We start from the raw sequence: 26,570 nt of genomic DNA, 5'->3' as shown, positions 1-26,570 counted from the left end.
AGCCCGACACCCAGACCCAGAGACAGAAGACCCGGATGGACACTGGATGGACAGACACACGCCATCCCCTTTTACATATCTCCTCCCTCCCCACCGAACAGCCTGTTTGCAGAATGTCCCTCCCCTTCAGCTGTGTGGGAGAGCTTCGAGCAGCATGTGTACGTGGGGCGCCTGCAGGCTGACGTGTGCGAGGCGTATCTGTGTGTGCCTGACCGTGAAATCCCACCCTCTGGGGCCCTGGAATTGACGGAAGGAAGGGGAGCCAGTGAGGCCAGGTGTCCTGGCTGGGGGCCGGCCCCAGACACAGCAGCCTGCGCATCTGGAGCGAGACGAGCCACCCCACGCCCGCCGGCCCCATACCCCAGACAGCACCTGGCACAGGATACTGGCTGTAACACTTTCGGTTTATTGGCTGGGGTGCCCTGGTGTGGCCGACCAGCCACTGGGCCTGAGAGAAGCCCTGTCTTGCTGCCCCACTCCCTCCCCTTCATCCTCCCACCCTGGCTCCTGTGGGACATGTACGGAAACTCACGCCCCAGGAAACAGGGGGAAGTGGAGGCTTAAAATAAAACCAAATCGGGGTTGGAGAAGGGGTGGGAAATGTACATTACAATGAAGATATGCCACCGGCCATACACAATACAGCGTGTAGAGACGGGCAGGGAAGGTGGGCGGGTCCCGGTGACAGACCCTCTCCCACCGGGCTGGGCCCCCAGAGAGGAATGGCCACTTCAAGTGTCTCAGGGAAAGCTCTGGCTCCCTGGCCCTGGCCCTTCACTCCTGGCGGGGGCAAGGGAGGAAGGGATCGTGGGGCAGTGGCTCATGTAGGAGTCCGGCGCCCTGCCTCACCTGGACCATTGGCCCGCAGGTCCTGGCACCTGGGGGACGGGGACGGGGTCCCGCCTTCTGCCCAGCCCCCGCTGTCCGGCTCAGTTGACTGAGGGCAGCGGGCCTCCCGTCCCCGCCGTGTGAGGGCAGTGGTCACTTCCTGCTGTGCAGCGTGTCCTGGAACTTCGTGCTGGTGTATCGCAGGTGGAAGCCTTTTTTGGTAATGGTGTCATCTGAGTGGAATTTCACCAGGACAGAATCTCCCGCCGAGTACACCTCCTCGGGAGGCTGACAGAGGAAAGGGGTGGGCATGAGACTGAGGACCAGGGGGCAGGGCTGCTGTTTCCCTCCCCGAGTTCCCCAGCTATGAGGAAGGCGGGCAGCTCCCGACTTCCGCCAGATTCCCCCAGCGCCTGGAAGCAGGAGGAGGGTTCTTGGGAGCAGGGGTTTAATGGGGTGCCTGGAGGAGGGGAGGTAGCAGGGGGTAGACGGAGCTTGTCCTAAGTGCAGAGTTACACTTTCATTCCACACCCAGCGCTGCTACTAACTAGTTAGCTGTGAAGTCTTAGGCAAGGCACTGCCCCCCGCTGGGCCTGGCTTCCCTCAGAAGCTCTCTGCTCTCCAAGTCTAGAAGGGCTGGTGGCAGGAACAGAAAGAGGATAGCTGGGAAAGGGAGAAGCTTGTCTGAGTGGCCGCCTTGTTGCTGTCCCGGCTGTCTCTTGGAGAAGACAGGACAGTTGGGTCCCCCAGACCCGGACTCGGCCACCACGCTCCTGCCCTCCCCCGATGCTGGCCATGGTCAGCTCCGGGTGATGCCCCTTCCTAGGCGCCTGCAAGCCCCTCCTCACCTCTGTGTGTAGGCCCTCAGCATGACAGCCGCCTACAGAGCATAAGCACGAAGAGGCCCTGGCCCTCAAAGCCCTCCGAAAACCTTGGGGACATTTCCAGCAACCATGCCAGGAAGCCCTGACGGAACTGGGTTCCTTCCCCAGGTCCCCTCCCGTTTGCTCCAGCCTGATGGAAGTCTTTGGAAGACGCCACCCGGGGACACCCAATTTGGTGTGTGACTCACCCAAAGGTGTCAGATCAAGGGAGTCACAAAGAGTCAAGTGGGGAGGGGGCACTAGCTTGGTCGCCTGGGGATCCTGGAGCGGCTGAGCCAGGCAGGCAGGGGGGCTGTGTGCTCCGCTTCCCCAGCTCTCCACCCTGTCCCAGCCCTGCCCGGCCCTTGCCAGTTGACAAAGGCTGAAGCTCTGCTCCTAAGGGGATATTCCACCAGCCAATGCTGGGTTCAGCAGCTACTGCTGCTCCTGGGAAGTTTAACCCTTCCTGGGGCACCCAGGCAGCCCTGGAGCATGGCCATGAGAGGCAGGGGACCAGGGAAGTGATGGGAAGGAGGGCGTGTCTGAGTGTGCATATGAGTGTGAGTACATGTGCAAAAGTGTGTGTGTGTGTGTGTGTGTGTGTATGTGTGTGGAATGGCGAGCGGAAGATGACATTCACTGAGGAGGAGAGGATTAAAAAGAAAAGAAAAAGAAAAAACCAAAAGAACTCACAAGCTCTGCCTGGAGGAAAATAAACCCACCTCTGCGGTTTTCCTGTGGCCTTAGTTAAAACCGCATCGAGCAAACTTTTGCCCACTGCCTCTGAAAGTGCCATTTTATGGACCAAGAGGTAATATTCAGTATCTGCTTGGACAGCGGCATCAGTATCTGCTTTGGGGCCAGCTGGCCTTTCACCAAGAAGAGAAACGGGCAGTGGAAGAGATGAGGGTATTGTTATGGCTCCGCCAGAACGACTGCCTAGCACGACTCAGCTCAGTCCTGGTCTCTGGCTCCTGCCCCAACCTCTGCCCTCATTCCGGGCCCTGGTCAGCTGCCTTTGGACTGGGACGAGGGAATCAGAGGGCAGAGGGAACTCCATCCTCCTCTCCAGATGCAAACTACCTTGGAGACCCAACCAAACTGCTGCTGAGCAGGCTTGGGTCAGGGCAGGGCCTATCCCAGAGGCTGCAGGAACCTCTGTGTTGACCAGAAAGGACCTGGTTTCCTGGGTGGGGATGGCCCAGGGCGGGGCGGGCCTCTGTGAGCGACCACCCACTTTGTAGGTCTCTGGCTCCTACAACGTGCCAGGCAGGGGCTGTCCCCCGCGCCGGGACCCCCGGCCTGCAGAGGCGCTGGGTCCCTGCGCTGGGGTGAGGGGTGGCGGGTCTCACCCCGGAGCCGCAGTAGCGCCCCAGTCTGGGGGCCGTGCTGTCGTAGCCGTCGAAGAGCTCCATGTAATCGTAGCCGCAGTCGGCCTCCTCCTCCACCTCGAAGGTCTGGAACACCAGCTCCACGCCATAGCCTTCCTCGGCCACGATGACCCACTCGCAGTCCACGCCCCCGGGGTAGTTGTTATCGCCAAACTGGGCGTGGGAGTAAAGGTCCTTGGTCTTCACCTCTGCCTGCACCTGGCCTCCACACTCTGAGGGGGGAGGGGGACACAAGATCAGCCACCCCCCCACCCCAAGCACGGCTGTGGCCCAGGCACTGTCCCTCCCCGTATTCAGGCCTCCTGGCCGGATGGAGGCCCTGGGACGAGGCCACATGGCTAGTGATAGGTGGGTTTGGACCCGGCCCAGGCCTTGGCCTGGAACAAGTGCTCTGCGGCTTTCCCTCTGGAGAGATGCCCGCGGAGGCCCGGGGACGTGGTGGGTGGAAGGCCGCTCTGAGCAGAGGCCCCAGGGAGAGCACGCTTGTTGAAAGAGGTTGCTGCTAATTTGCTCCAGCTGATGGCTATCACGGAAGAACGTGGGCCCTGTGTCGCCTGAGCTCCCTTTCTTAAGCGAGAAGACGTACTCGTGGATTTTATGCGAAAACTCCTAATTTTTAAACGTTGGCTCGTGTTTTTAAAAAACACAGTGTGGGCCAAACAGAGCAGGTCTGAGGGCCAGATGGAGTTCCGGGCCTCCAGTGTGTGACCCTGTGCTGGGAAGGGCAAACGAGAGCAGGCAGGGCAGGGTCATCCCGTCCACCCCTTCCTACGCCCTCTGGCCTTCAGGACACCTGGGCTCATGGGTGGGGCGTGGATGGGCGAGGCCTGGGTCAGGGGCTGAGTTAAACGGGAGGAGCGGGACTGTGGACCCATCAGCTCTGGGGCCTCCCCAACAGGTAGCTTAAGACCACAAGAAGCCTGCCAAGCCCCCAGCGGTCTCCGTTGGCCTGATGTCCCAGGCCTCCCAGGACTGGGCTCCAGCCTTTCTCTGTAGCCACACCATTCCCAGTTCACTGCTGTCCTCACACGCCCATTGCTCCAGCCAAACTAAATGACCTGCAGTCACCTGTGTACACCCAGAGCTGTCTGGGGTTGTGGCTGTGCTTGGGCTCCTCCCCTGCCTGCAACGACCCATCACCTCACACCCAGAGCGAGGCCCTTAGCGTGTTTTGTCCCCTGCTCTAATTATCTGTCCGTGTCCTGTCTCTCCCCTGGGCTGTGGGTTCCCGTGTGGGCAGGGTGAAGGGCTTATGCCTGATTCACCTCTCCGTGCCCCTCTGAGTCTCCTGCAGGGTCCAGGGCTCAGTAGAAGGTTGTTGAATAAACGAACAAGTAAATGCAGAGTAAACCCCTCAAGGACTGAGAGGTTTGTCTGCTTCGTTCATTTTTTTTTTTTTTTTTTTTTTTTTTGCGGTACGCGGGCCTCTCACTGTCGTGGCCTCTCCCGTTGCGGAGCACAGGCTCCGGACGTGCAGGCTCGGCGGCCATGGCTCACGGGCCCAGCCGCTCTGCGGCATGTGGGATCTTCCCGGACCGGGGCACGAACCCGCGTCCCCTGCATCGGCAGGCGGACTCTCAGCCACTGCGCCACCAGGGAAGCCCTGCTTCGTTCATTTTGTGACCCGCCCTTAGGATGCTGCCGCGTACCTGCCACGTGTTAACAAATGTCTGCGGAATGAATGAACGCGTGAATCTGGGGGGGTGGAATGTGGGTGGCCTACCGCACAGACAAGTGTCCTACCTCTGGGGACTCCAGGGGATTCCCTCCCCACCTCTGGTTCTCTACCCACTGTTGTCACCGCCCTGTTTTCTTTCTGACCTTCGCACCCCTAATCAGGACCTCCTCTCCCTGGCCCAGGAGGCTGACTCTCTGCCCCTCTGGTCTGGCCTTCAGGACATGCTGTCTGTCCAACCGGCCAGGGGCTGGGCCTGTCTGTGTCTTCAGGAGCTCTTTGTAAACCTCTGACTGGAGCCCAGGGCCCGCCTTTGAGACCAGGATCAGCAGATGCCTCCAGGACAAATGACCACACAGGGCACCGGCTGCCCCCACCCTGGCCTGCGGTGGGCTCACCTGTGGAGTGGGACGCCTGGAAGCCCTTCCTCTGCACGGAGTTGTCAGAGTAGAAGCGCAGGAACATGCGGCTGCCCGTGGCCAGGACGGGCTCGGGCTTCTTGCTCCCGCAGAAGCGGCCCAGGACGGGGGCCTTGGCGTCACGCCCGTCGTACACCTCCAGGTGGTCGTAGGCACACTCAGGCTGGGACTCGATGTCCATCTCCATGAAGGTCTGGAGGGCATGAGGGAGGACAGCGAATTAGGAATTATGTGGCCGGGGCAGGAGGCGTGGGCAACAGGTGGCACCAAACCAAGGCCCCCGGACCCCAGTTCATGGATACCGGGGCAGTGGCCACTGCTGGTGGATGGGAGACGGGGAGGACCTAGGAATGAGGCGATGGCAGGTACAAACCCACTGTATGCTGGGAAAGGGCCTCTGTCCACACCAGACTTGGGCTTCTCACAGGGATGGCAGCCCTGTGGGCTCAGCCAGGCCACCAGCCTGCAGCCTGCATGGCCCTGAGCAGTGCTCTGAGTGACATGGGGCTTTGGAGCTGACAGGAAATAGGTGATGCACAGATGGCACGGAGGAGCGGGGTGGGGAGCGGGCACCTTACCAGCTTGACCCGGTGCCCGGGGGTGCTAGAGATGGCCCAGGTACACTCCTTCTTGCTGGGGTATTTGTCAGGCCAGTTGGGGCTGGTGATGGTGCCGCTGGTGGATGTCACCTTGTGGTCACAGCCGGCTGTGGAGAGGTGAGTGAGGGGAAGGGGATCAGCAGGGAACCCAGTGCTCCAATGGCCCCTATGAAGAAAGGAAGGAAGAAGCCCCTCCCTCCCCTCCTCCCCCTTTCTTGCTTCTCTTGTCCCCCACTTAGAAATGGAATGAAAGCTCACGTCACTTCTTTTCCATTCAGTCACCCAGCCCGGGGAAATCTAGCTGCTCGGTTCCAAGCTGGACCTCACCTGGCACCAGCCATGGAAGCAGCCCTCCCAGGCACCCTGTGTACACTCCTGGACCTTTGAGGCCATTTGGCCATACCACCTCTGCTCTCCACGAAGCCGGCATCCTCTGACCTCCTGCCACGCTTCCATATCCACAGAAGACTTTGGCATCTGACTCAGTTCTCTCCACCCCACTCCTGCCACCATCCTAGGTGATGTCAACACACACGTGGATGGTCCACCCACATGCCTCGCGCCCCTGACCTTCTCAGCTCTATGGGTTCTCACCTCTCACCACCAAGGCTTCGCCATCACCCTCCAATTCTCGATGCTACAAACACATCACCCTCGCAGTGGCCACCTCCTGTTCTTCCGGGGCGCTCAGGCCCTCCCTTTCCCTAACAGCTCTCCAGCTTTAGAGAGGCCTCCATGGCCTTGACCCTTCCACTTCCTCCCAACACTTCCTCCTGGGTTGACTTGCTTCTCTATCAGCTGCACCATGTGGGCCATCACCCCAACTGCTCATCAAGGGCCGTGCTTGAGCGGCACCATCCTGGAAAACCCCATTCGTGGTCTCCAAGCGTGGCTGGGCCCCCACCCCTTGATATTCTTTGGATTCGTCCTTCACCAGCTCCATCTCTCACCTCCTCAGCTACGGCTCCGAACCTTCGGCCCTCTCCTCAACTCCCAGCCCCGCTCCCAGCAGACCACCTCACCTCCTGCCTCCTGGAGAAAAGCAGGGCCCTCAGATATGAACAACTTCAATTTCCCAACCCCTACCGGCAAACTCACCTTCCCTCCTGCCTTGTCTTAGAGAAGGTGCCACTCCTCCTGGGCAGGAATGGATTTTCCTTCCTTGAGCTGGAGCTCATTGCTGCCCACCATCTGGGGACCCTCATGTCACACATTACCCGCGCTCACTCCCTCTGCCAGCTCGGCCAGGCCACGAACCCTTCCTACGCTTTGCCCATCCTGAAACAACGCTCTCCTCCTGCTACCACCCATCCTGTCTCCTTGTCTTCAAGAAAACTTGCTACACCATGTTCTCACTACTCATGGCTCCTTGATCCACTGCAATCTGCCTTCTGCCTCGGAACAGCATGGCCTCACAAACTCCAAGGCTGATGCTCCTTAAGCGTTATCATCCAATCTGACAGGTCCCTCTGAGGAAAAGCCAGTGCACCGCTGGACTGGGAAGGAGAGAGGGGTGGGTGGGGTGCAGGCTGAACAGCTGTGCCTATAGTCAGAGGCTCACAGGATGAATGCACGGCCGCCAGGGTCCAGAGGGGCAGTGCCCTTGCAGGCCACCAGCGGTCCGGGTGGAGGCAGGTGGAGCTCCTGGCCTCCACATTTGAGCTATGAGCTGCTTCCATTACCCATCTTCAGCTTCCCATGTCCACACTCACTGCCCCCCACCCCATTTTTACACCAGTTTTCCCCACCCTCTGATTTCTCCTTCCATGCCCACTTCTCTCCCCAGCTACACTGCAGTCTCCTCGGGAGCAGAGGGATCCCCTCTTGAACCCCCTACAGAACTTTGCACAGAGCTACACCCCCCACAGAGGGTCAGGAAATACTGATTTGTTACTAGCCTAGCACTTGAGTAAGAAACGATGAGTTCTTCTAAAGTGAATCGGAGCTACGCACAGGCCATCTTCCCAGGAGGTTTACACCTGCTCCTGCTATCTTGTTGATGTCAATGGTGAGGGTTCTTTAGCAAAACCCTGTTTTTCATAGACAGTACAGAGATGGCATACAGTTTAGACAACATCAGAAGGTGGTCTCCCCTAGTTAAAAGATATGGGGGCTCCGTGAGTCAGGTACTCTATATTTGGAGAGCCTGAAGCGATGGGGATGGAAGCCCTGGGACGTCCGTTGGGTGCTTCACCTCTGTTTATCCTAGTCGGCAGTTTATTTGCTGGTACTTTGGTTGTCCACCTAGTAATGGTGAGAAGAGGCATTTGCCAGGCACTGTGCTAAGTGCTCAAAGCAAGGGCTCTAAAGCGTAGGACCATCTCATGGGTGAGGCAATTGAAGCTCAGAGGGCCGAAATGACTCACCCAACGGCACACAGACTCTCAGTGTCAGAGGCGAGTCTACATTGTGCTGCTGGGATAGTACATCCCCAGCAGGCACGGGCCACAGTGGAATCAGCAACTGGGAGCAGGCCAGGGTTGTATTGCATCCAGAGAGGTATCACGTGATTTGGGCAATGACCTGAGAGCTGTTTCCAAGGATCTGCAGGGCTTCAATGTCAGGGAGGCAGCAGCCCTGTTCTGGGTGTCCCCAGGGGTCAGAGATGTGACCGATAACAGTGACATACGTGACTGCTTGCTATGAGGCAGGCGCTGCTCGGAGCACATCACAGCGCCCCGCCCCTAGGAGGAGGGTGCTGGTACCATCCAGGAGTCACTCGTGAGCAAACCCGGGTGCGGAGAAAGGAAGTCAGCTGCCCAAGGGCACGTGGCTGGCTAAGTGGTAGGGCTGGGAGCCTGGCACCAGAGTCTGTGCTCTTCACCACTGTCCCAGCTTGCGTCCCTGACAGCGGGAGGTCGGACAAAGAGAAAGACTTGGACATGGATTTTAAGGAGCACTAATTACCAGAACAGCCTAACAATGGGGCCTGGGGGCAGCCCCTCCTCTCCAGAAGTGTGTGTGGCTTGGATATTGCTGGGGGGGGGGCGCGGGAGGGATGGGGAGGGTCCGTGCACTAGGCGGGAGGCAAAACGAGGTGACCTCAGAGGTCACTCAGCTTCTTGAGTCCAAAGAGAGGCCGGAGGAGATGGCAGCGCTGAGCCCTTCAGGCCCCAGGCCGTGGGCAGGGGAAGGTGCCCGGGGGCTCTGGCAGCGCTTACCTTCCTTGCAGTCGTGCTTGTTGTCGTGGAGGACAAAGCCGCTGCGACACTGACACTCGTAGCTGCCGAAGGTGTTGACGCAGTCTTGCTGGCAGCCGCCGTTATCCTTGGAGCACTCGTCCTTGTCTGCAGGGGGAACAAGCAAGGGCAGACTGGTCTGTGCAGGGATGAGGGCTGCATCACCCCAGGGGAAGTGGGAGGACCGGCTGGGCGTCCACCTCGCCCTCCCCCCGCCCCCCCACAGGCAGGGTGGGGAGCGGAGGTCAAGGCGATGGTGGGGGTCCAGGGCACTGCATCAAGCGGAGGTGGCTGAGGGGGGCCCAGCTGTGCGGAGAGAAAGGAGAAGTGGACGGAGGGAGGCTGGGGTCTGGAGCTGACCAGCATGGGAACCCTCTACCATTACCTGCTTACTGGACAGACGGACAAGTGGAAAAATAGACACACGGACAAGCAGACTGCAAGAGAAAGGAGCAGGACGCAGGGGTCCCTCTTTTACTTCACAACAGGAAATGTCACAGACACCATCAAAATGGGAGGGGCGGGAGGCAGGGAGGGTCCCCTGTCCACGTGAGCGGGGGCGGGGGCGAGGAGAGCACCAGTTCTGTCCGGCCGGAGGGAGCCGGGCCGGCATGGCAGAGCGGAGGTCGGGGTGGGCGGCAGCAGAGCCCCCAGCCCATTCCGTCCAAGGTGAGGTTCCTGAGTAACAAAGGGTCCGGGAGGCCAGGCGGGCCTCACTGGGGGGTCCGGTTTCTTTTCTGCACTCGGAATTTGAGCTGGTGGGGCCGTCCCCGGGGGGGCTGCAGAGCTGGCCTCTTTTCTGAAACGAGAAAGAGAAGGAGAAAAGGGACCAAGGGGTGCGGGTGGAGGGCGGGGGCCAGGGAGGGAGAGCAGTGAAAACCAGGCCTGGCTCCGAGGGGGGTCCACGGGCAGCACGGGGTTGGGGGGCAGCGGGACACACATGCAGGACGGCCATGTCCGGAGCAGCCAGGCCACGGAGGGGCAGCGGGTGGGAGGAGGCACAGCGACAGGGGACAGACGGGAGGAAGCCTGCGGCAGAGAGAAGGCCTTGGGGGTGGGAATGAGGCCCGCACGCTGGGGAAGGAGACGCAGAGTCTCTAGCAGAGGGGAACAGTCCATGGGAAGGGGGCCTCATCCAGAGCTCGGCTCTCTCCTGGTGCTGCAGCTACAGAGTGTGTTACAGACACAGACACACACTCACGCCAACACACCCACAGACATATTATCCCTCACCCTGTACCGTCGTCCCGACACGGCAGCACAGACACTGACCCACAGGTTGACACACACACACACACACACACACACACACACACACACGGACAGGATACACGTCAGCCCCTCACACACAGACACCACACTCACACACGTCAGCCATCGGCCACCTGCGTACACGTGCCAGGGATGGACGCTGCTGGCTCACTCCCTGTGCGTGAGGAAGCATGCACAGGCACACACAAGCACAGGTACAAACAGAGACACACGTGGATGCAGAGACCACGGACTCATCAACAGGCCACTGCGGACTCAGGAGGGCTCACAGGCGCAGCTGCTCCCATTCGGGCGGATCTGCACATGCGCTCTCCCGTGAACACAGAAACGGACACACAGAGGGACACGTGGTCACAGGCACGGGTACATCACACACACATATTCTCCAGTCTCTCCATGGTCATTTTGGGTACTGTGTGCCTGGAACGGAGGCAGGCATTCAGGGAAGGGGAGTGGACACACAGAGTTCCAGAGATGAGCCCCGAGGTAGAAAGATGCCTGCTGACATTCACATGGCCAGGCGGAGTCTGTGACAACGGCGGCCCTGTTCCGGGTCTCCCTTGGGAGAGGGGCCCAAGGGCTGGAGCACTGGCTCCCAGATGGCCCTGCTTCTCCAATTCACTCTCACGTGAGCCAGACCCCGTGGGACCCAAACAACCCAAGGTCAAGAGGTGGAGTCCCCAAGTCCTTCCCCAGGCCTCCTCAGTTAGAGCATCGTGAGGGACCCTGACAGAGGGCCCTGTGGAAGCTGCCTTTGCACAAGCCCTGTGAGAATGTGGGGTGATGGGCACCCTACAACCCATCCTGGGGTTTCACCGAGTAACTCACTGATGACTATGCTGGGAGCTTCAGGAGTTCCAGCTCACGGAATGAGCAAAGATCGTCCTGAAATTGACCCCCATGCCTTCCTCGTATTTGCACCCCAAAAACCGAGTACAGTGCCTGGCATACTGTAGGGGTAAAAGGAATACTTGCCCAATGAGCGAGTGAGTGGGTGAGTGAGTGCTGAGTGCGGTATTGAGCGCTGTGAGCCCTGAGAAAGGGCTGCTTTAGTGCCCGGGGAGGGGCTCTGCCATGGTCGGGGGCAGCCTCTCCTGGGAGCCAGGGATGCGGGTTGCAGAAGGGGCAGGAGCAGGGAGTGGACACGGGCTGGGACAAGGAGATGGCACTCACCCTCCAGTGCCCAATGCCCCGGAAGGTGGCTGGGGTCACACTGAAGGTCTTCAGGCTCTCTCTTCTTCTTGCCTTATGGTCTCCTCGCTGGGTGTCCCAAAAGTCCACATAGCCCCCCTCCTGGGGGGTCAGAGGCAGATGCCCTGGACCCTGAGGGCTGAACCTTGATGCCCAGCGGTGAGGGTCCTCTGCAGGTTTCTTGTGAGAAGGGGCAGTGCAAGTGTGCGTGTGCAGGTGTGTGTGTGCATGTGTGTGCGCGCGCGTCTGTGCAGAGCTGAGGGTGGGCTGAGGGTAGCAGTGTCGGGCCAGGGCAGGGCAGTAACCGTGGGTGGAGAGCCCTGGGCTCTAGGTCTGACAGATGCGGTGCTGGTCTCCCTCCGCCCCGCCCCCCTACCAAGACTGGAGCAACAGAAGGGCAGGAAGAGACAAGAGTAAGCAGGTAATGGTTTCCCCAGGGCCGAGCCCATCCCTGAGTGGATGTTACGCCCCCTCAGCCCTCTGGTGAGCACCTCACACGGGTTCCAGGTGGGCCCAGGGAAGAGAGGGAGTCGCATTGCAAGGGTCTCAGCCAGCAGTGGGGCAGGGGCTGTGAGGCACTGTAAGCAGAGCGGGGTGGCTGGCAGTACCAAGCAGGGAACCAGTGCACAGGGGCAGTGCATGGCATCCAGCGGGGCAGGTGAGGGTGCAGGGCGGCCACATAGGGGGCTTGAGGATGCAGGACCCTGGGCAAAGGAGGGGAGAAGGAAGGCAGCGTGGACCCGCTCGGAGGTTTCTGGGCTTCCTGCCGCCCACGCCTGGTCCACCAGGCGTGCTGGGGATGAGGACCCCTGGGTTGCTCCCCGACAAACTGTCTGCTCCAGCCAGCCCATGGCCTCCTGTCTGCCCGGAGATGGGGCCCTTAAAGGGACTTGACCCCTAGCCTTACATGGGGCAGCTGTCAACAGACATGTGCTGGTTGGATCTGAGTCCCCCACCGTGGGCCTCGGGGGAGTGGGAAGGCTTTGGGGTTGAGGGAAGGGAGGCTCCTTATCACTTATGAAGGCCCCGGCATGACCCCATTTGGTGTGTGCTGGTTCTGATTAAAGAGTCAACCGCTGCCGGATAACCTGCCCCACAGTCCAATGCAAACACCCTCCTCTTCTGCATGCGGCAGCGTCCGGCCTCACTGCACTCCCTGCTCCCAGGGCCTGACCTCCCTCGGGTCTTGGCTTGCGGCCCCTGAGGCCTGGAGCGCCCTCTCCCTTCCTTTCTGCAGGCCTATGTCCTGCCCGGCCTCAGGTCGGCTCCCATACAGCCTTGAGGGCTCAGGAATAGCGGGGTTCAGGCAGGGAGGGCTGTCCTGGTGGTGGAGGGCCAGTGGGGGGAGCAGGGGACAGACCCTGCTGCCCGGCACCAGAGGGGCTGCATAGTACAGGGGCGCAGCGGCAGGAAGAAAGGGATGCGGGGCTCGGAGCTGGGGAGTCCGGGGTTACCTGAGAAGAAGTGGGCCTTGAAGCCCTTTTTGGAGACTGTGTTGTCGGACTTGAACTCCACACGCATGTTGTTGTACTGGGAGGTGATGACCTCGGGCTTCTCGGAGCCACAGAACTTGCCGTGCAGCTTGGAGTCGGCCGTGAGTCCGCTGCGCACCTCCACGAAGTCGTACTTGCACACCTGTGGGGCAGCGCAGCTCCAGGCCCACCTCCTCCAGGAAGCCTCTCCTGACCACCTGCGCCTGAGGAGGCTCCCTGTTCCGTGGGTCCTTTCGCCTTTAGTTACCTGCTTTGCCACCCCACCCCATCAGTTCCTCTTGTGCTCCCCACACAAGCCCCCTGCCCTGCCTCTCCCCACAGGCTTCTGGACTCCACGTCCTTCATTCCCATGTGCCACGTGCTCCCTGGCCTTCAAGGCCCTCCTCCCTGAGCCTCCCCTGCTTCCTCTGAACCCCCCCCACACACACACACTGCCTCTACATTCCTGGAGTATTTCTTTCGGAGGGTAGGAAGCAGGCACCAGGCTGAGCTCGCACGCCTCAGACCTCCCTGCGTCTCCTCAGCCCCAGGCGGGCACTTACATCATTGCCCTCGGTCTCGAAGAAGTCAAACTGCAGGGAGATGCGGTACTGGGTGGGCGCCACCAGCTGCCAGATGCAGTTTTTGTTAGGGGGGTACTCCTTGGGCCAGCCCGGGCTAGTGATGGAGCCATTGAGCTTGGTGAGGAATCCACCACAGGCAGCTGGGGGGACAAGGGAGGTGGCGTCACCCACCAGGAGTCCCGGCTCTAGAGAAGGGCATGGACACAGGCTGGGGTGCATGAAGGAGGAGGAGTGGGTTTGTGGGTTCCCCCAGCCTGGGGGGCTGGTGTGTGGTCTCTATGGGGAAGGAGGCAGGGGAGGGGGGGTGTCTTCAGAGTAGGAGGAGTTGTGTGGTCACTTCAATTTTCTCTGCGAGAGAACAGGCCAGGCGTCTGCTTAGAGGTGGGGGGTGGGGTGAGGGGCTCCAGAAAGGCAGTACCAGTGGGCAGGGGGTGCTGGGAGGGAGGCAGGGAGGACCAGGGGGCAGGGACTGGGAGGCACGGAGGGAGAGGGAGCTGCTCAGAGGTGAGTGGAGAGAAGCCCGGCAGCAAGATCAGGCTGAGATGGAGACAGTTAGCCAGAGAGCGTTTCACTACCTCCTGGGAACATTTATAATGAGAGGCTGGAACTCAGTGCCTGTCTAAGAACAGTGGTTTCCAAACTGTGGATCGTGACCTTCTGCTGGGTGATGAAATCAATCAAGATCAGCATTTAAAAAGAAGAACAAGAATGAAAACCAAACCAGAGTACATCACACCTGGTCACAGTGTGTTCCGGGGGATTGAAAGAGACAATGTATTCCTTACCCATGAGTAGTGACCAAAGTGCCAGGGAATCCTCGTTTTTCTGGAAAGGGGTCTGTCCAAGGGCAGAAGAGACCCGGGCTGGAGGGTTTGGGGTGGGAGAGGGAACAGGGTCCTGGGCAGCCCGGGGGCACTTACCCTCGCAGCGGCGCTTGTCAGGGGCCAGCTCATACCCAGGGTCGCAGCTGCACTTGTAACTGCCCAGGGTGTTGAGACACCGCTGCTCACAGCCCCCGCGGTTGGGCCGAGAGCACTCGTCCACCTCTGCGGTCGTAAGGAAAGGGTGTCAGTGACTCCCAGTCCGGGGCCTGGGTCCCTCCTCCTGCCCTCTGCTTGGGAGTCAAGTCCAGGACCCCTCAGGCTGCTAGGACCACCCCCAGTCCCATTCCAGGGGGAGGAAGTCAGCTGTGACCTGCTCAGAACCCCACCCGGTCCCCAGGGGATCCTGTCTGTGACAACCCCAAAGGGACAGGCAGTTCCCTGAAGGAGGGGACAGGTGGACCCATGGAGCCTTCCTTCTGACCACACTGGCTGGGCTGGTGGCCACCACCATTCACTGGGGCCTCTCATGCGCCATCCCCGGCTGAGTACCGTTCTTTCACCTCTGCTTCAATCCCTACGTGAAGCCTGTGATGGAGGGGCTGTAACTGTGCCCAGATTACAGACGAGGAAATGAGGCTTGGGCAGAACACCCTCAATGCCCAGGGTCACGCCGATAAAACGTCCACGCTGCCTTGTATCCTCCCTGAGCTCCTACGGTACTTTCTGCCTGCACATCTCACCAACATTCCTTCAGTACAAACTTTTGGCAACTCCTGAATTGTTATGTCAATTCTCTGTCGACCACCTACCGTGTGTCAGCTACTTTTACCTACGTTTGTCATTTACTCAGTGAGGTATGTAGTTTTTCAGTGGGACCTTTTCTGCCCAGTTAGGCCATAAATTCAAGGGCAGGGCGCCAGGGTCTACGAATCCCTCACAGTGTGTTGAGTGAGTGAATGAGGAACGAATGAAGCCATGGCAGCACCATTCACAATAGCCAAGGTGTCCATCCACGGATGAGACTAAAGGAAATGTGGTTCAGACACACAGTGGAATACTATTCAGCCCTAAAAAAGAAGGAAACTCTGCCATATGCGATAACACGGATGAACCTTCAGGACATTATTTTAAGTAAAATAAGCCAGTCCCCAAAAGTCAAATTCTGCATAATTCCACTCACATGAGGTATCTAAAATAGCCCAATTCATAAAACTGAAGAGTGGAATGATGGGTGCCCAGGGCTGGGGGAGGGGGGGGAGTTATGAATCAGCGAGCATAAAGTTTCCGTCAAGCAAGGAGATCTGCACAGCACTGTGCCTTGGTCGGCAATACTGGTTTGTACACTTAGATGTGCTCCGAGTGTAGACCTCACGCTAAGTGTTCTTACTTCAATCAAATAAAATTTAAAAAATAAAAAGAAGGAACAAAGGAGGTGGGTTGGCCACAGGAGTGGGCCGGGGTAGGGGTGCGGGGAAGGAGGCACCTTTGAAAAAGTTGACGGCGAAGCCAGCTTTGTTAATGGACCCATCAGAGACGAACTTGAGCCAGAGGCGGCTGGACGTGCTCTTGATGTCGTCCGGCTTCTCATAGCCGCAGTAGCGCCCGATGAGGGTGCTGCTCTCGCTGTGTCCGTCGCGCACTTCCAGATAGTCATAGGCGCAGCTGTCATGGCGCTCAATCTGGGGGTCGGGGGCTCCGTCAGCAGGAGGAGGCCTGGCGGCCCAGACCCAAGCCCCGGAAGCCCGCAGGAGGTGGGCCGTCCTGGGGGGTCTCTGACCCACCTCAAAGGACTGGAAGGTGAGGCCCACATGGAAGCCCTCGGACACCTGGATCCTCCAGATGCAGACTTTGCTGGGCCGGTAGTCGTCTGGGTAATTGGGCGACTGGATGTGGCCGTTGTCCTTTTTCACATCTCCCCCACAGATGGCTTTGGGGACAGGGGATGAGTTGGGAAAAAGGGGATGTCGGTCAGAATGCTCTGCAATGTTCGAGAGCCCCTCTACCCCCTCTTCTAGCCCTGCCACCCACATTCCCAGCTTCCCAGTGCCCCTAGCCCTGGCCAGTCCCAGTGGGATCTCTACTTCCTCCTTCACGGGCCCTCGGCCTTGCCTCTGGGGTGCCAGGAGGGAGTGGTTCTAGGGTGCCCAGGGACCCCACCTCTGACTCCCCCGTCCCCCTGCCTCGGTACCTTCATAGACCGCAAAGAAGCCTTTCCCGACCCAGTTGCTGCTGCTGCGGAATTCAACCCAGAGGCGGCTGTCGGTGGAGACAATGGGCTCCGGGAGTTTGCCCCCGCAGAAGCGGCCTGGACAGACGGCGTGGACAGGGGGCAGTGAGGCCCAAAGCAAGGCCCTCTCCCTTCCCGCACCAGGGCTGCACCTCCAGGAAGCCCTCCCCACCTCTCTGAGGGGCTCAGGGGCTCTGGCCCTGGTCTGCACTTGACACACATTCAAGTTGGCCTGCATCTGGTCCAAGGTCCAGTTTGGCCTTGAAGGGCCAGAGTCCACTCTAGAAGATTTCCTGCCCTTGAGGGAAAGGATAGGAGTCTGTTTCTGGGAGGAACGGTGACTCCTCACCTTAGCCAACAGTATCTGTGTTTTATTTACTTTTTAAAAAGAGCATTATCATCACTACTTATCCTTTCTTATTTGCTCTCCATGCAAACAAGTAATAACCAAAAACAAGCAACAGTTTTCTTTTGCTCAAATGCAGGGGATGCCATGGGACCCCAAATAAATCCCAGAATCCGGGGACTGGGTGAGAAAATGTCCTCTTTGAAATAAAACCTGACAAGAATCCACATAAGTGGACGAGGCTGGCCATCTGTGGAATTCTTTGTAGTCAAGAATTGACTAGGGCTGATGTGTGTGTTCGTAATAATATGGGTGTTTCCCAACTTACAGCAATGGACAGAGGCTGCTGGCCTAGGAATGTAAGTTATGAAAAAGAAACTGCAAAAAAAAAAAGAAAGAAACAGCAATCTTGGAAATGCTAACTCTTCTGTAGCAAGAAGTGTCGTAATGACAGCTGCTTTGGGTGACTAATAAGAAATATTCGAACATCAGAAACTGGGGGAAAAAAGAGATGGTGAGCGAGGATTCGTCAGCCTGCTTCAGGCAGAGGCTGGGCTGTGAGACAAAGTTCTAACGCCAATGAGCGGTCCTGAGCTACTTAGGCTCACATCCAGATCGAAGAAGAATTCATGTAGCTCCTCAGGCTCTAACTCTGTGTCCATTACAGCATCTTCTGTCCTGTGGTTCTGACCCATCCATCCCCCACTTACCCACTCCCCTACCCCCGAGACAAGGCACCCTGTGCAAACAGGTTTGGGCGACCGTGCCAGGAATGTAGGTCTCTGTGGTGCACCAGGCTGCACTGTGGGCACCCTCAGGCCACATCTCGCAGACAGAAAACAGAGCCTCTGAAATTGCCCAGATGAGGAAGAGAGCCTGGAGCTGAGAGGACAGGCCTGTCCATCTCCCTCTGTCACCCTGTGTGATTGCCCACACCTATACACCGACAGCCACCCTCTGAGAGAGGCCTGGAAGCCCATACTGAGGACCTTGAGGTCCAGACTGGGGAAGAGACTTGCCCAAAGTCACACATTTAGTGATGAAGCTGCAGCACTGACTATACCAGGACCCCTGGTTCCCATGCTAGGGTGCTGCCCGTAGCCAAGTGCTAGTGTTGGGGGGAGGATGCACAGCGTGTCATGTGAGTAGTTCTAAGAAGGACGCAGCTGTGGAGGAGGTAAGGCGGGGCTGTGCCGGTACCTCGGAGGGGCGCCTTCCTCCAGAAGCCGTCTCGGACCTCCACGTAGTCGTACCAGCACAGGCGGCTGCGGTACAGGTCCATGGACGTGAAGTTCAGGATGATCTGGGGAAATGGGGGAGGAGGAAGGTGACACCGCTGCCCACACATCGCCCGCCGGTCTCGCCCACCAGCCCCATGACCGCTGCCTGCCTCGTGAGGCTGTTTGCCATGGGTTATAAATAGTTAAGTGTTCCAGAAAGGAGCTCCTGGCACAGAAGTGTCCCTCGTCCACAGCCATCTGCCAGTTCTAGTCAGCATTCTTCCCAGATACCCCAAGCCAGGCCTCACTTAAAATGCACAGCCTCGTTGAAAGTATGTTTGAGACCTGGGGTCTCATTTTACTGATCTCCTTAGTAAGGAGCCGTTGCTTAGGGTTAAACAAACCCAGCTCTCTTCATGGTCAACTTAAATGATATAAATTACAGCATTTTTAGAGGGAAGAGGTCTCCTTGGTGAGAGGAAGGGCCCAGGGAGGCATGTGGGACTGGGGGCAGGGGGCGGTCTGAATGGGAATGAAGGGTCCAGAGAGGACGAGCAGAGGGAAGAAGGCCTGAGTTACCCATCATCGCGCATTTACTGAGTGCTGGTTCTAGGCAGGGCTCGTGCTAACCGCTGAAGGGAGTATCAGGTCTGCATGCCTCCCAAGAATGGGTTTAAGACACTCAACTATACTTCAGTTAAAAAAAAACAAAGGGCTTCCCTGGTGGCGCAGTGGTTAAGAATCTGCCTGCCAATGCAGGGGACACGGGTTCGAGCCCTCATCCGGGAAGATCCCACATGCTGCAGAGCAACTAAGCCCGTGCGCCACAACTACTCAGCCTGAGCTCTACAGCCCACGAGCCACAACTACTGAACCTGTGTGCCGCAACTACTGAAACCCACGCGCCTAGAGCCCGTGTTCCACAACAAGAGAAGCCACCGCAACAAGAAGCCTGCACACCTCAACAAAGAGGCGCCCCCGCTCGCCACAACTAGAGAAAGCCTGCACGCAGCAACAAAGACCTGACGCAGCCAAAAATAAATAAATAATAAAAGAAAAAGAAAAAAGATACGTCCCTGTCAAGGAGCTTAGGACTTAGAAGAATAAGACATATGCATGAAAAGACCACCTAGTGAAAAACTCAGATTCCAGTCATACGAGCCTGGGTTTGAATCTTGCCTCTGCATAAAATGGTGCATAAAATGAGGAAAGAGCATCTCACCCTAACACAGCAATACATAGGTACAGATACTGCCCTAAGGACCTCCTTCACATAAACTTATTTCAGCCCTTGAACTCGTCAAACGTTCACCTAATACTGGAGGAACGTTTGATACCTCGGTAAGTACCAAGTCTCCCCAGCAGGGGGGCATATGAACAGGTAGAGAAGCACCCTTACTAGGAGGGAAACTGCTTCCTTAGTAGTTTCCGGAGTGAGCCCTGAAGCCTGCTTGTATGTTCAGAGTCCAACAAGCAGGGACTCCAGAGAATGGCACCCCCATCTGCGAGGAGTGTGCAGTGGGCATGAGAAGGCCCAAGGGGCCCACCTGTTAGGTGCTAGCTGGGTTCCCCGCTGGAGAAGGGGACAAGGGTGTCCATCTCCCCTGTGGCTCACTGCAGTGTTAGAGGCAGACAGAGTAGAGGCCAGAATGAAAACCACTGGTCAAGGAAGAGCTCCCGGCTCATGGTCACTTTAGCACCGACCCCGTCAGAATTCTTGGTGTTTTCTTTTTTTTTTAATTTTACTTTTTTATTTTATTTTATTTATTTATTTTTGGTTGCATTGGGTCTTTGTTGCTGCGCGCGGGCTTTCTCTAGTTGCGGCGAGCGGGTCCTACTCTTTTTTGTGGTGCTTGGGCTTCTCGTTGCGGTGGCTTCTCTTGTTGCGGAGCACGGGCTCTAGGCGTGCGGGCTTCAGTAGCTGTGGCACATGGGCTCAGTAGTTGTGGCTCGTGGGCTCTAGAGCACAGCTCAGTAGTTGTGGCACACGGGCTTAGTTGCTCTGCGGCATGTGGGATCTTCCTGGAGCAGGGCTCAAACCCATGTCCCCTGCATTGGCAGGTGGATTCTTAACCACTGCGCCACCAGGGAAGTTCCTTCTTGGTGTTTTCAATATCCACCTGCACTATCCTTGCCATTTCCTGACCTTCGCATTCCCTAACCTCCTCTCTCACCCTCTCTCTGCCCCTTCTCAGCCAGCACATCATGCCCTGGACCTTGTTATCATCCATAATGTCAAATCCAAGGACCCCACTCTACATCCATGTGCCCCAATCTTTCCTTGCTCACTCCCTCTGTACACAGAGCTCAACGATCCTTCCAGTTCACTGCAACCTTCAATCTACTGAGCCTGTTGTACTTTCACTGCCTTTCACCCCCGTGTACTTACATTTCTTCTGACCTAGCTTGGAACCCATGGTCCAATCTTTCATATTTTCTTTTGATTCACACATGAGTTTAAATATGTTTGTGTTTGGGGGAGCTTTCATTAATTTTGTTACTCTGAGATGTAATCGAGTGAGATCACGTTTTGAAAAGTGCACTACAGGGGACTTCCCTGGTGGCGCAGTGGTTAAGAATCCGCCTGCCAATGCAGGGGACACAGGTTCGATCCCTGGTCTGGGAAGATCCCACATGCTGTGGAGCAACTAAGCCCGCGTACCACAACTACTGAGCCTGAGTGCTGCAACTACTGAAGCCTGTGCGCCTAGAACCTATGCTCTGCAACAAGGGAAGCCACCGTAATGAGAAACCCGCACACCGCAAGGAAGAGTAGCCCCCGCTCGTCGCAACTAGCAAAAGCCCACGTGCAGCACCAGAGACCCAACACAGCCAAAAAATAACTAAAAATTAAAAAAACACGAAAAGTACACTATATTACTTCTTTTTTGTTTTTTGGCCACGCCGCATGGCTTACAGGATCTCAGTTCCCCAACCAGGGACTGAACCTGGGCCTCGGCACTGAAAGCCCGGAATCCTAACCACTAGGCTGCCAGGGAGCCCCCGAAAACTGCACTATATTACTCTCGATGATTAATCATCATTGGGAGTATTATTATTATTATTATAAAAATACAAGTCCTGGCATTTTGAAAAACTGAAGTTGAAAATCTGTTCTAACTCTTGCTATAGAGCCAGTGTCTTATGACCCAATATTTTACCTTTTTAGAAAAGACCACATATGACCACAGAGGAAGTTTAATTCACTATGGAATCCTCGGTGCATGGCACATAATAGTTGTTTAATAAATACTTCTTGACTAGAATTTTGCTTTTTGGAATCTATTCTAATATACTTGCCCAAGTGTATAAAGATTTAAGTTTCAAGGTATTTATTTTGGTAGTAATGAAAGCTTGGCAAAACTTAAATCGGCATCCATCAGGAGAGCTGAGGGGATGATTAAATAATTAAATTAAGGGCAGTCAAGATGACGGGATGCCAAGCAACCACGAAAGTGACTGAGGTAGATCTATATGTGCTGACGTGGAACGATGACTGTGATTTATTGTTGAGTGAAAGGCAAGTTACAGAAGGCCACCCCACCCCCACACCCCCACACTAGAAGGGTCTGGAAGGACATCCCAAGTGTTACCAATGCTTAGTTGTCTCTGTGGAGTGGGATCTGGAGGATGATCAAGGGGAGAAAATTCACTTTTTACCGTACGCATTCCTATATTGCTCAAAGTGTTTACAACATGCATCTGTTATCTTTATATCTAGCAAACAACAAAAATATCTTTCGAAGAGCTGCTGGGCGGAAGAAGGAATGCAGAGGGCCGAGTGAGGGCTCCCTGACTCCTAAACTTACACCCTTAACCCCTACTCCACGTGGCCTCCTTGGGCCTGCCAATCCATTTCACTCAGCAAGCAGCCCTGAGAACGGCAGCCACTTTCCCTCCCTCCCCGGAAACAACTGTGACTCTGTCCAGGGGGGATGGATTCAGGCCTCTGAAGAAGAAACCGTGCCCAGCCGGCAGAGCCCCACGGGGCTCACCCAAGACCTGCCACAGGCAGGAGGAAGCAGAGGCCACCTCACGTGGAAGGAACAGACCTGGGCGAGCAGTCAGGGGCATCCTACAGGGAGGCGCAGCCACGGCTATACTGAGACCGGAGGTGTCTAATTAAGAGTTGTAACAACTTCTGTCGTGTGGAAACAGCTGTGCGCTGGTGGCAGGGGCACTGCCCTTTGCCAAGAAAAACTGGGCCAGCTCTGCCACTTCCTGGATGGTGACTTTGTGCCTCGCTGTCTCTGTCCGAAAAATGGAGGTGACCATAACGACTCCGCTGGGGAGTCGGGGGTAAATGAGATACAGGTACAGAGTCCCCAGGTGCACCCTGCGTGTGGGAAGTATTCCTCATGCTTCTTGGGTGCTCTCAGGGAGGAGTTGGGAGAACACGCCAACCCTGGGGGACCTGTTGTCTGGCTTACAGTCACATCTTAGGCCTCATTTAACTCCTCTGGGCCTCTGTTTCCTTATCTGTAAGATGGTAACGGTAATAGTACCAGCCTCATAGGACTTAAATTAATACATGTAAAATTTACGACCTTGTCTGACACGGGTACCAATACATACGTGTCACACATCCATATGACAGTGTATGCCACTTGATAAACACTAATTTCACTCCTGGAGTTGAATTTGCTTAGATAGTTTGATATTGGGTTCACAGGACGGTCCGGATCAGAATGCAGGAAATAGAGGGAGGCAAATGAGGTACCCGGGGAAGTTGACCAGGGCTCACTCATTTCACAGATCAGGACCGGAGAATGATACTAGCAGCTAACATTGACTGAATTCCCGCTATGTTCCAGGCAGTGCCCTAAGCACTTAATGTACATGAACTTGCTTAATCCTCGTATCAACCCCATGAGGGAGGTACTATCACCAGGCTCATTTTACAAATGGGGAAACAAAGGCACAGAGAGGGTAAGCAACTTCCCCAAGATCATACATCCAGTAAAGAGCACAGCTGGGAGTCAAACCCAGGCACTCTGGATCTTAAACTTATACCCTTAACCTCCATTCCGTGTGGCCTCCCCAGGCCTACCGATCAATTTTGCCCAACGGCTGTGCAAAGAATGAGCATCAACTTTCCCTCCATGCTCAGAGCTCTACGCCCTTCGGTGCCTGAGAAGAGGGACTTAAGGGAGGACCCAGCCCAGGCCTTGCAGAGGAGGGATGGGAGGGGTCGTCTCTGCCCAGCTGGGGGATGGGAGGAGGCAGAATTTGGGTTGGACCTTGATGGGAATGAGGGTGGATACGGCCAAATCCAAAAGCATTTTAAGTTCTTATCTTCCTGGCTCCTCTGCAACATTTGACTATGGTCTCCTTCTGAAACCGCTTTCCTGCTCATAAAGGAGTTCCCTTCGTTGCTTGGGAAACACTGTAAATCCCCTTCAGGGCAGTTGCTAATTACGTGCAGTGTAAAGACTTGAGGATCCTCCAAGAAGTCCTCCAAAGTGGCTCTTTCTCCTTTGACATCCCTACGACTCGCACAATTGTACGAGATAAGTTTTACATATCACTTGCATGTCTGGCAATAAGCTGAGAACTGGGAGGCAAGTGAAAAACAACCTCTCAGGAGCCAAACAGATGTCAAAGTCCATCCGCTAACACACGTGGATTTATTTAAGGTTTACTGTTGAAAGAGTAGACTTTGGAGTCAGATAGTCCTAGAACTGAATGCTGGTTCCACCATTGTTACCTGAGCAAACCTGGCCAGATCTACTCCTGCACTTTAAGCCTCAATTCCCTCCACTCTCCAGTAGGGATAACAGTACCTACGTCATGAAACGGTTGTGAGGAATAACGAGATCATGCATGTAAGATGCCGATACTTTGGCACATAATTGGTAAGTGACAAAAAGTGGCCATGCCAACTTGATGGTACCATCCTCTTCTGCCTCCCCAGCCTTTAAATGTTTCTGTCCCCCAGGGTTCCATCTTTGGTTCAGTTACAACTCTACAATTTCAACCCATGGGTAGGTTTTACTTTTTGCATTTCTACAATCATGCATTGGTTAATCTGGAATTTTTATCCGTAGCCCACTTCTCTCCCTGGAGCTCCGGGCAGGTCTCTGAAAAAGGATGGGGAGTCTTGTGGGAGCTATGAAGGGAACAGGTCCCAGGCACAGAGAGGCTCCTAAGGCAAGGCCGTGTGCTCTCTAGAGACTAGGGCCAGCCCATGCCAGCCCACAAAGCAAGGAAAGAAGAGGGTCCTGACCAAGTTGCCATATGCCTGCCAACTGAGCAAACCTCCTGAACGGGAAAGAGAGTGATGCTCTACCCTCCTCTGTGCTCCGTGGGGCCGCGAACTGTCTCGTGCACCTGTCCATCCCCAGGGCTGGGCCCAGCACTGGGCACCTAGTGGTCACACAAGTTGCCACAGGGCACTTAGTTGTTGGAATGGGACAAGGCTTTGGAATTCACACGGTATTTCAATCACAGACTTTTATGCCATAATCCAGGATCTATGAGATCTTGGGCAAGTTACTTTTTCCAAGTTTGTTTTCTCATATACAAAATGAGGCTAACATTAGCACCCAGCCTATAACGTTGTGCTAAAAGACATGACACAGAGCTTTAACACATGCCTGGCCAATCATATGCTCAATGATCATTAGTTGTTATTATTATTATTGTTATCTGCGGTGAGATTTCCAAAGGCTGGAAACCCTCAGCAGAGGAATGGAGGAAACCAGGGCAAGGTCACTACAAGACAGTGAAAAGGATGCAATTTTTAACTTAGATTCAGAACAAGAACCAGGAAGGGGTGGGTTCACTTTTGAGGGAAGCTGCTAGAAAGCTAACCAAGGGAGATAGGGAATTACTCAGCTCTCAATAAAAGTCTGTCGTAAGGGAGGATGATCTTCAAATTATAAAAAAATAAAAGCAGCATCGTTTGGAAAGGAAACAGAAGCTCAATAATACAGAAGGAGAGTCAGCGAGCGCCTCTTTAAATTGGCTTTTGCCTCTAGACTCAAAAATGACATCAGAGGACATTCAAATAACTTGCAGATGTGAGCAGTGTCTGTAATCTTGAGAACTCAGAACAAAATCTTTCCCAGTTTTCAAAAGGGGTTTGTATGCATGTGTGCGTGCACATGCGTGTGTTGGGAAGGGGGTTTAGAGTGAATTCTGGGAATTGCAAACCACTGAGTTCAATGGTGATCCCCAACTAAACAGATGGTCTATGACCATTTAGAAAAGAAACATTTGACTACTTTTGGGTTCACGTGAAACAAGGTACATCAGACAAATCTCACTTCTTTTTTAAAAGGGGATTTACCAACTGGTGAAACAGTGGATTTGTTTTGGTAAGGCAATTCATCCATGTATTCGGCATTTATTAATCACTTCCTGTGCCAGAGACATAAAGACGACAAAGGCTTGGTCTCAGAAGCAGCTCATGTGGTGGTTGGTCAATAAGGTGGTGACCGGTGGCTGGCTGGTAATGACATTCAGCATAGTCATAGCTAGTGGAATAGCTTTGCCCAAAGCCTGCAGATTACTGGGTCGATGTCAATTCAGAGGGAGATCTTGGATCTGTTTTAATTCATGTCCTGTTCAATATTTTGATCAAAGGCCAGGTTCGGAACACCCAGAAGACATGCTTATCAAATGAGCTCATGGCAGAGTGAGGACGGCTACCTGCCGGATGGTGGAATTCTGATTCAAAATGATCTTGAGAGCTGTTGGAATGAGCAATGCAACCGGTAATAAAATCTAACCCAGCTCAAGGTTGCACTAGGACATTAAGAACCAAGTTCCAATCAAGGGAAATAAAGCCTTAAAGCTGACTCTTGGGAGCAATAAAAATATGAAGGACATGGAAGGTCCAGGGGTGGGTGAGAGGTCCAGACTCCACATGAAAAGCCTGCGAATGGATCTGAGAAGCACTTAGAAAAATGTCTGGCGCGTAGTAAATGCTATTCACAAGTTAGCATTTATATACAACTATTAGTAGAAGCCTCTCATCGTCCTGCAGGGTGAATGAGTTTACCTTCCCCAGGTAGGTCACTCACAGCCACATGGACTAAGCTCTCCTACTCAGGGGTCCTGGCAGAGGAGAGGATGCTCAGTTACCTTCTCCCCAGGTGTGACTGAGATGCGCCATACGCAGTGCATGTGGGCGGAGTAGCCGTTGGGGTACTCGGGGGAGGAGAAGTTGCCCGTGCTATCTTGTAGGGTCTCTCCGCAAGCTGTCGAGGAAAGGAAATGACTGGGTTGCTGGCTGCAGGTGCCCAATCCCCCCAACTTTCTGGCTTCCCTGCCCTGAGCCCTGGCATCCTTTGGGGGAGAGGAGAGAGTCTGGGATGGCCCCGTCCCCTTAAGATCCATCCCTTCTCCTTTCCGTTCTACCTAGTGCTGCAGGATGCCCTGTTGTCAAGGCAACATGGGTTCCAGAGTTAAGGTCAAGCTCCTTCGGAGGGCCTCACTTCCTCTCACTCACTGAGAATCGCTCTGCGCCCCCCATT

At 55.6% G+C, this 26,570-nt stretch overlaps 1 protein-coding gene across 8 annotated transcripts in view; it reads right to left on the bottom strand.

Moving 5' to 3' along the window:
- Positions 1-385: 385 nt before the first annotated feature.
- Positions 386-26,570, bottom strand: part of BMP1 (bone morphogenetic protein 1) — a 40,120-nt gene continuing 13,935 nt past the window's right edge. For 2 of the 8 annotated variants that reach the window (XM_060155591.1, XM_060155594.1), the window contains 13 exons: positions 26,179-26,294; positions 18,071-18,173; positions 16,486-16,602; positions 16,079-16,224; positions 15,781-15,976; positions 14,394-14,519; positions 13,453-13,613; positions 12,872-13,052; positions 8,937-9,062; positions 5,755-5,882; positions 5,156-5,369; positions 3,044-3,294; positions 386-1,116 (listed from right to left, as the gene is read on the bottom strand). In XM_060155591.1, the coding sequence (XP_060011574.1) occupies positions 982-1,116; positions 3,044-3,294; positions 5,156-5,369; positions 5,755-5,882; positions 8,937-9,062; positions 12,872-13,052; positions 13,453-13,613; positions 14,394-14,519; positions 15,781-15,976; positions 16,079-16,224; positions 16,486-16,602; positions 18,071-18,173; positions 26,179-26,294 (2,000 nt within the window). In that variant the 3' untranslated portion in view covers positions 386-981. Of the gene's footprint in view, positions 1,117-3,043; positions 3,295-5,155; positions 5,370-5,754; positions 5,883-7,131; positions 7,272-8,936; positions 9,063-9,085; positions 9,754-11,399; positions 11,520-12,871; positions 13,127-13,452; positions 13,614-14,393; positions 14,520-15,780; positions 16,225-16,485; positions 16,603-18,070; positions 18,174-26,178; positions 26,295-26,570 lie in introns of those variants that run through there. The other 6 variants (XM_060155590.1, XR_009541668.1, XM_060155592.1 and 3 more) reach the window with 6 other exon arrangements.

This window comes from Lagenorhynchus albirostris, chromosome 7 (assembly GCF_949774975.1).
Source record: "Lagenorhynchus albirostris chromosome 7, mLagAlb1.1, whole genome shotgun sequence".
Lineage (NCBI taxonomy): Eukaryota > Metazoa > Chordata > Mammalia > Artiodactyla > Delphinidae > Lagenorhynchus > Lagenorhynchus albirostris.
This window is presented reverse-complemented; position numbering and strand designations above follow the sequence as displayed.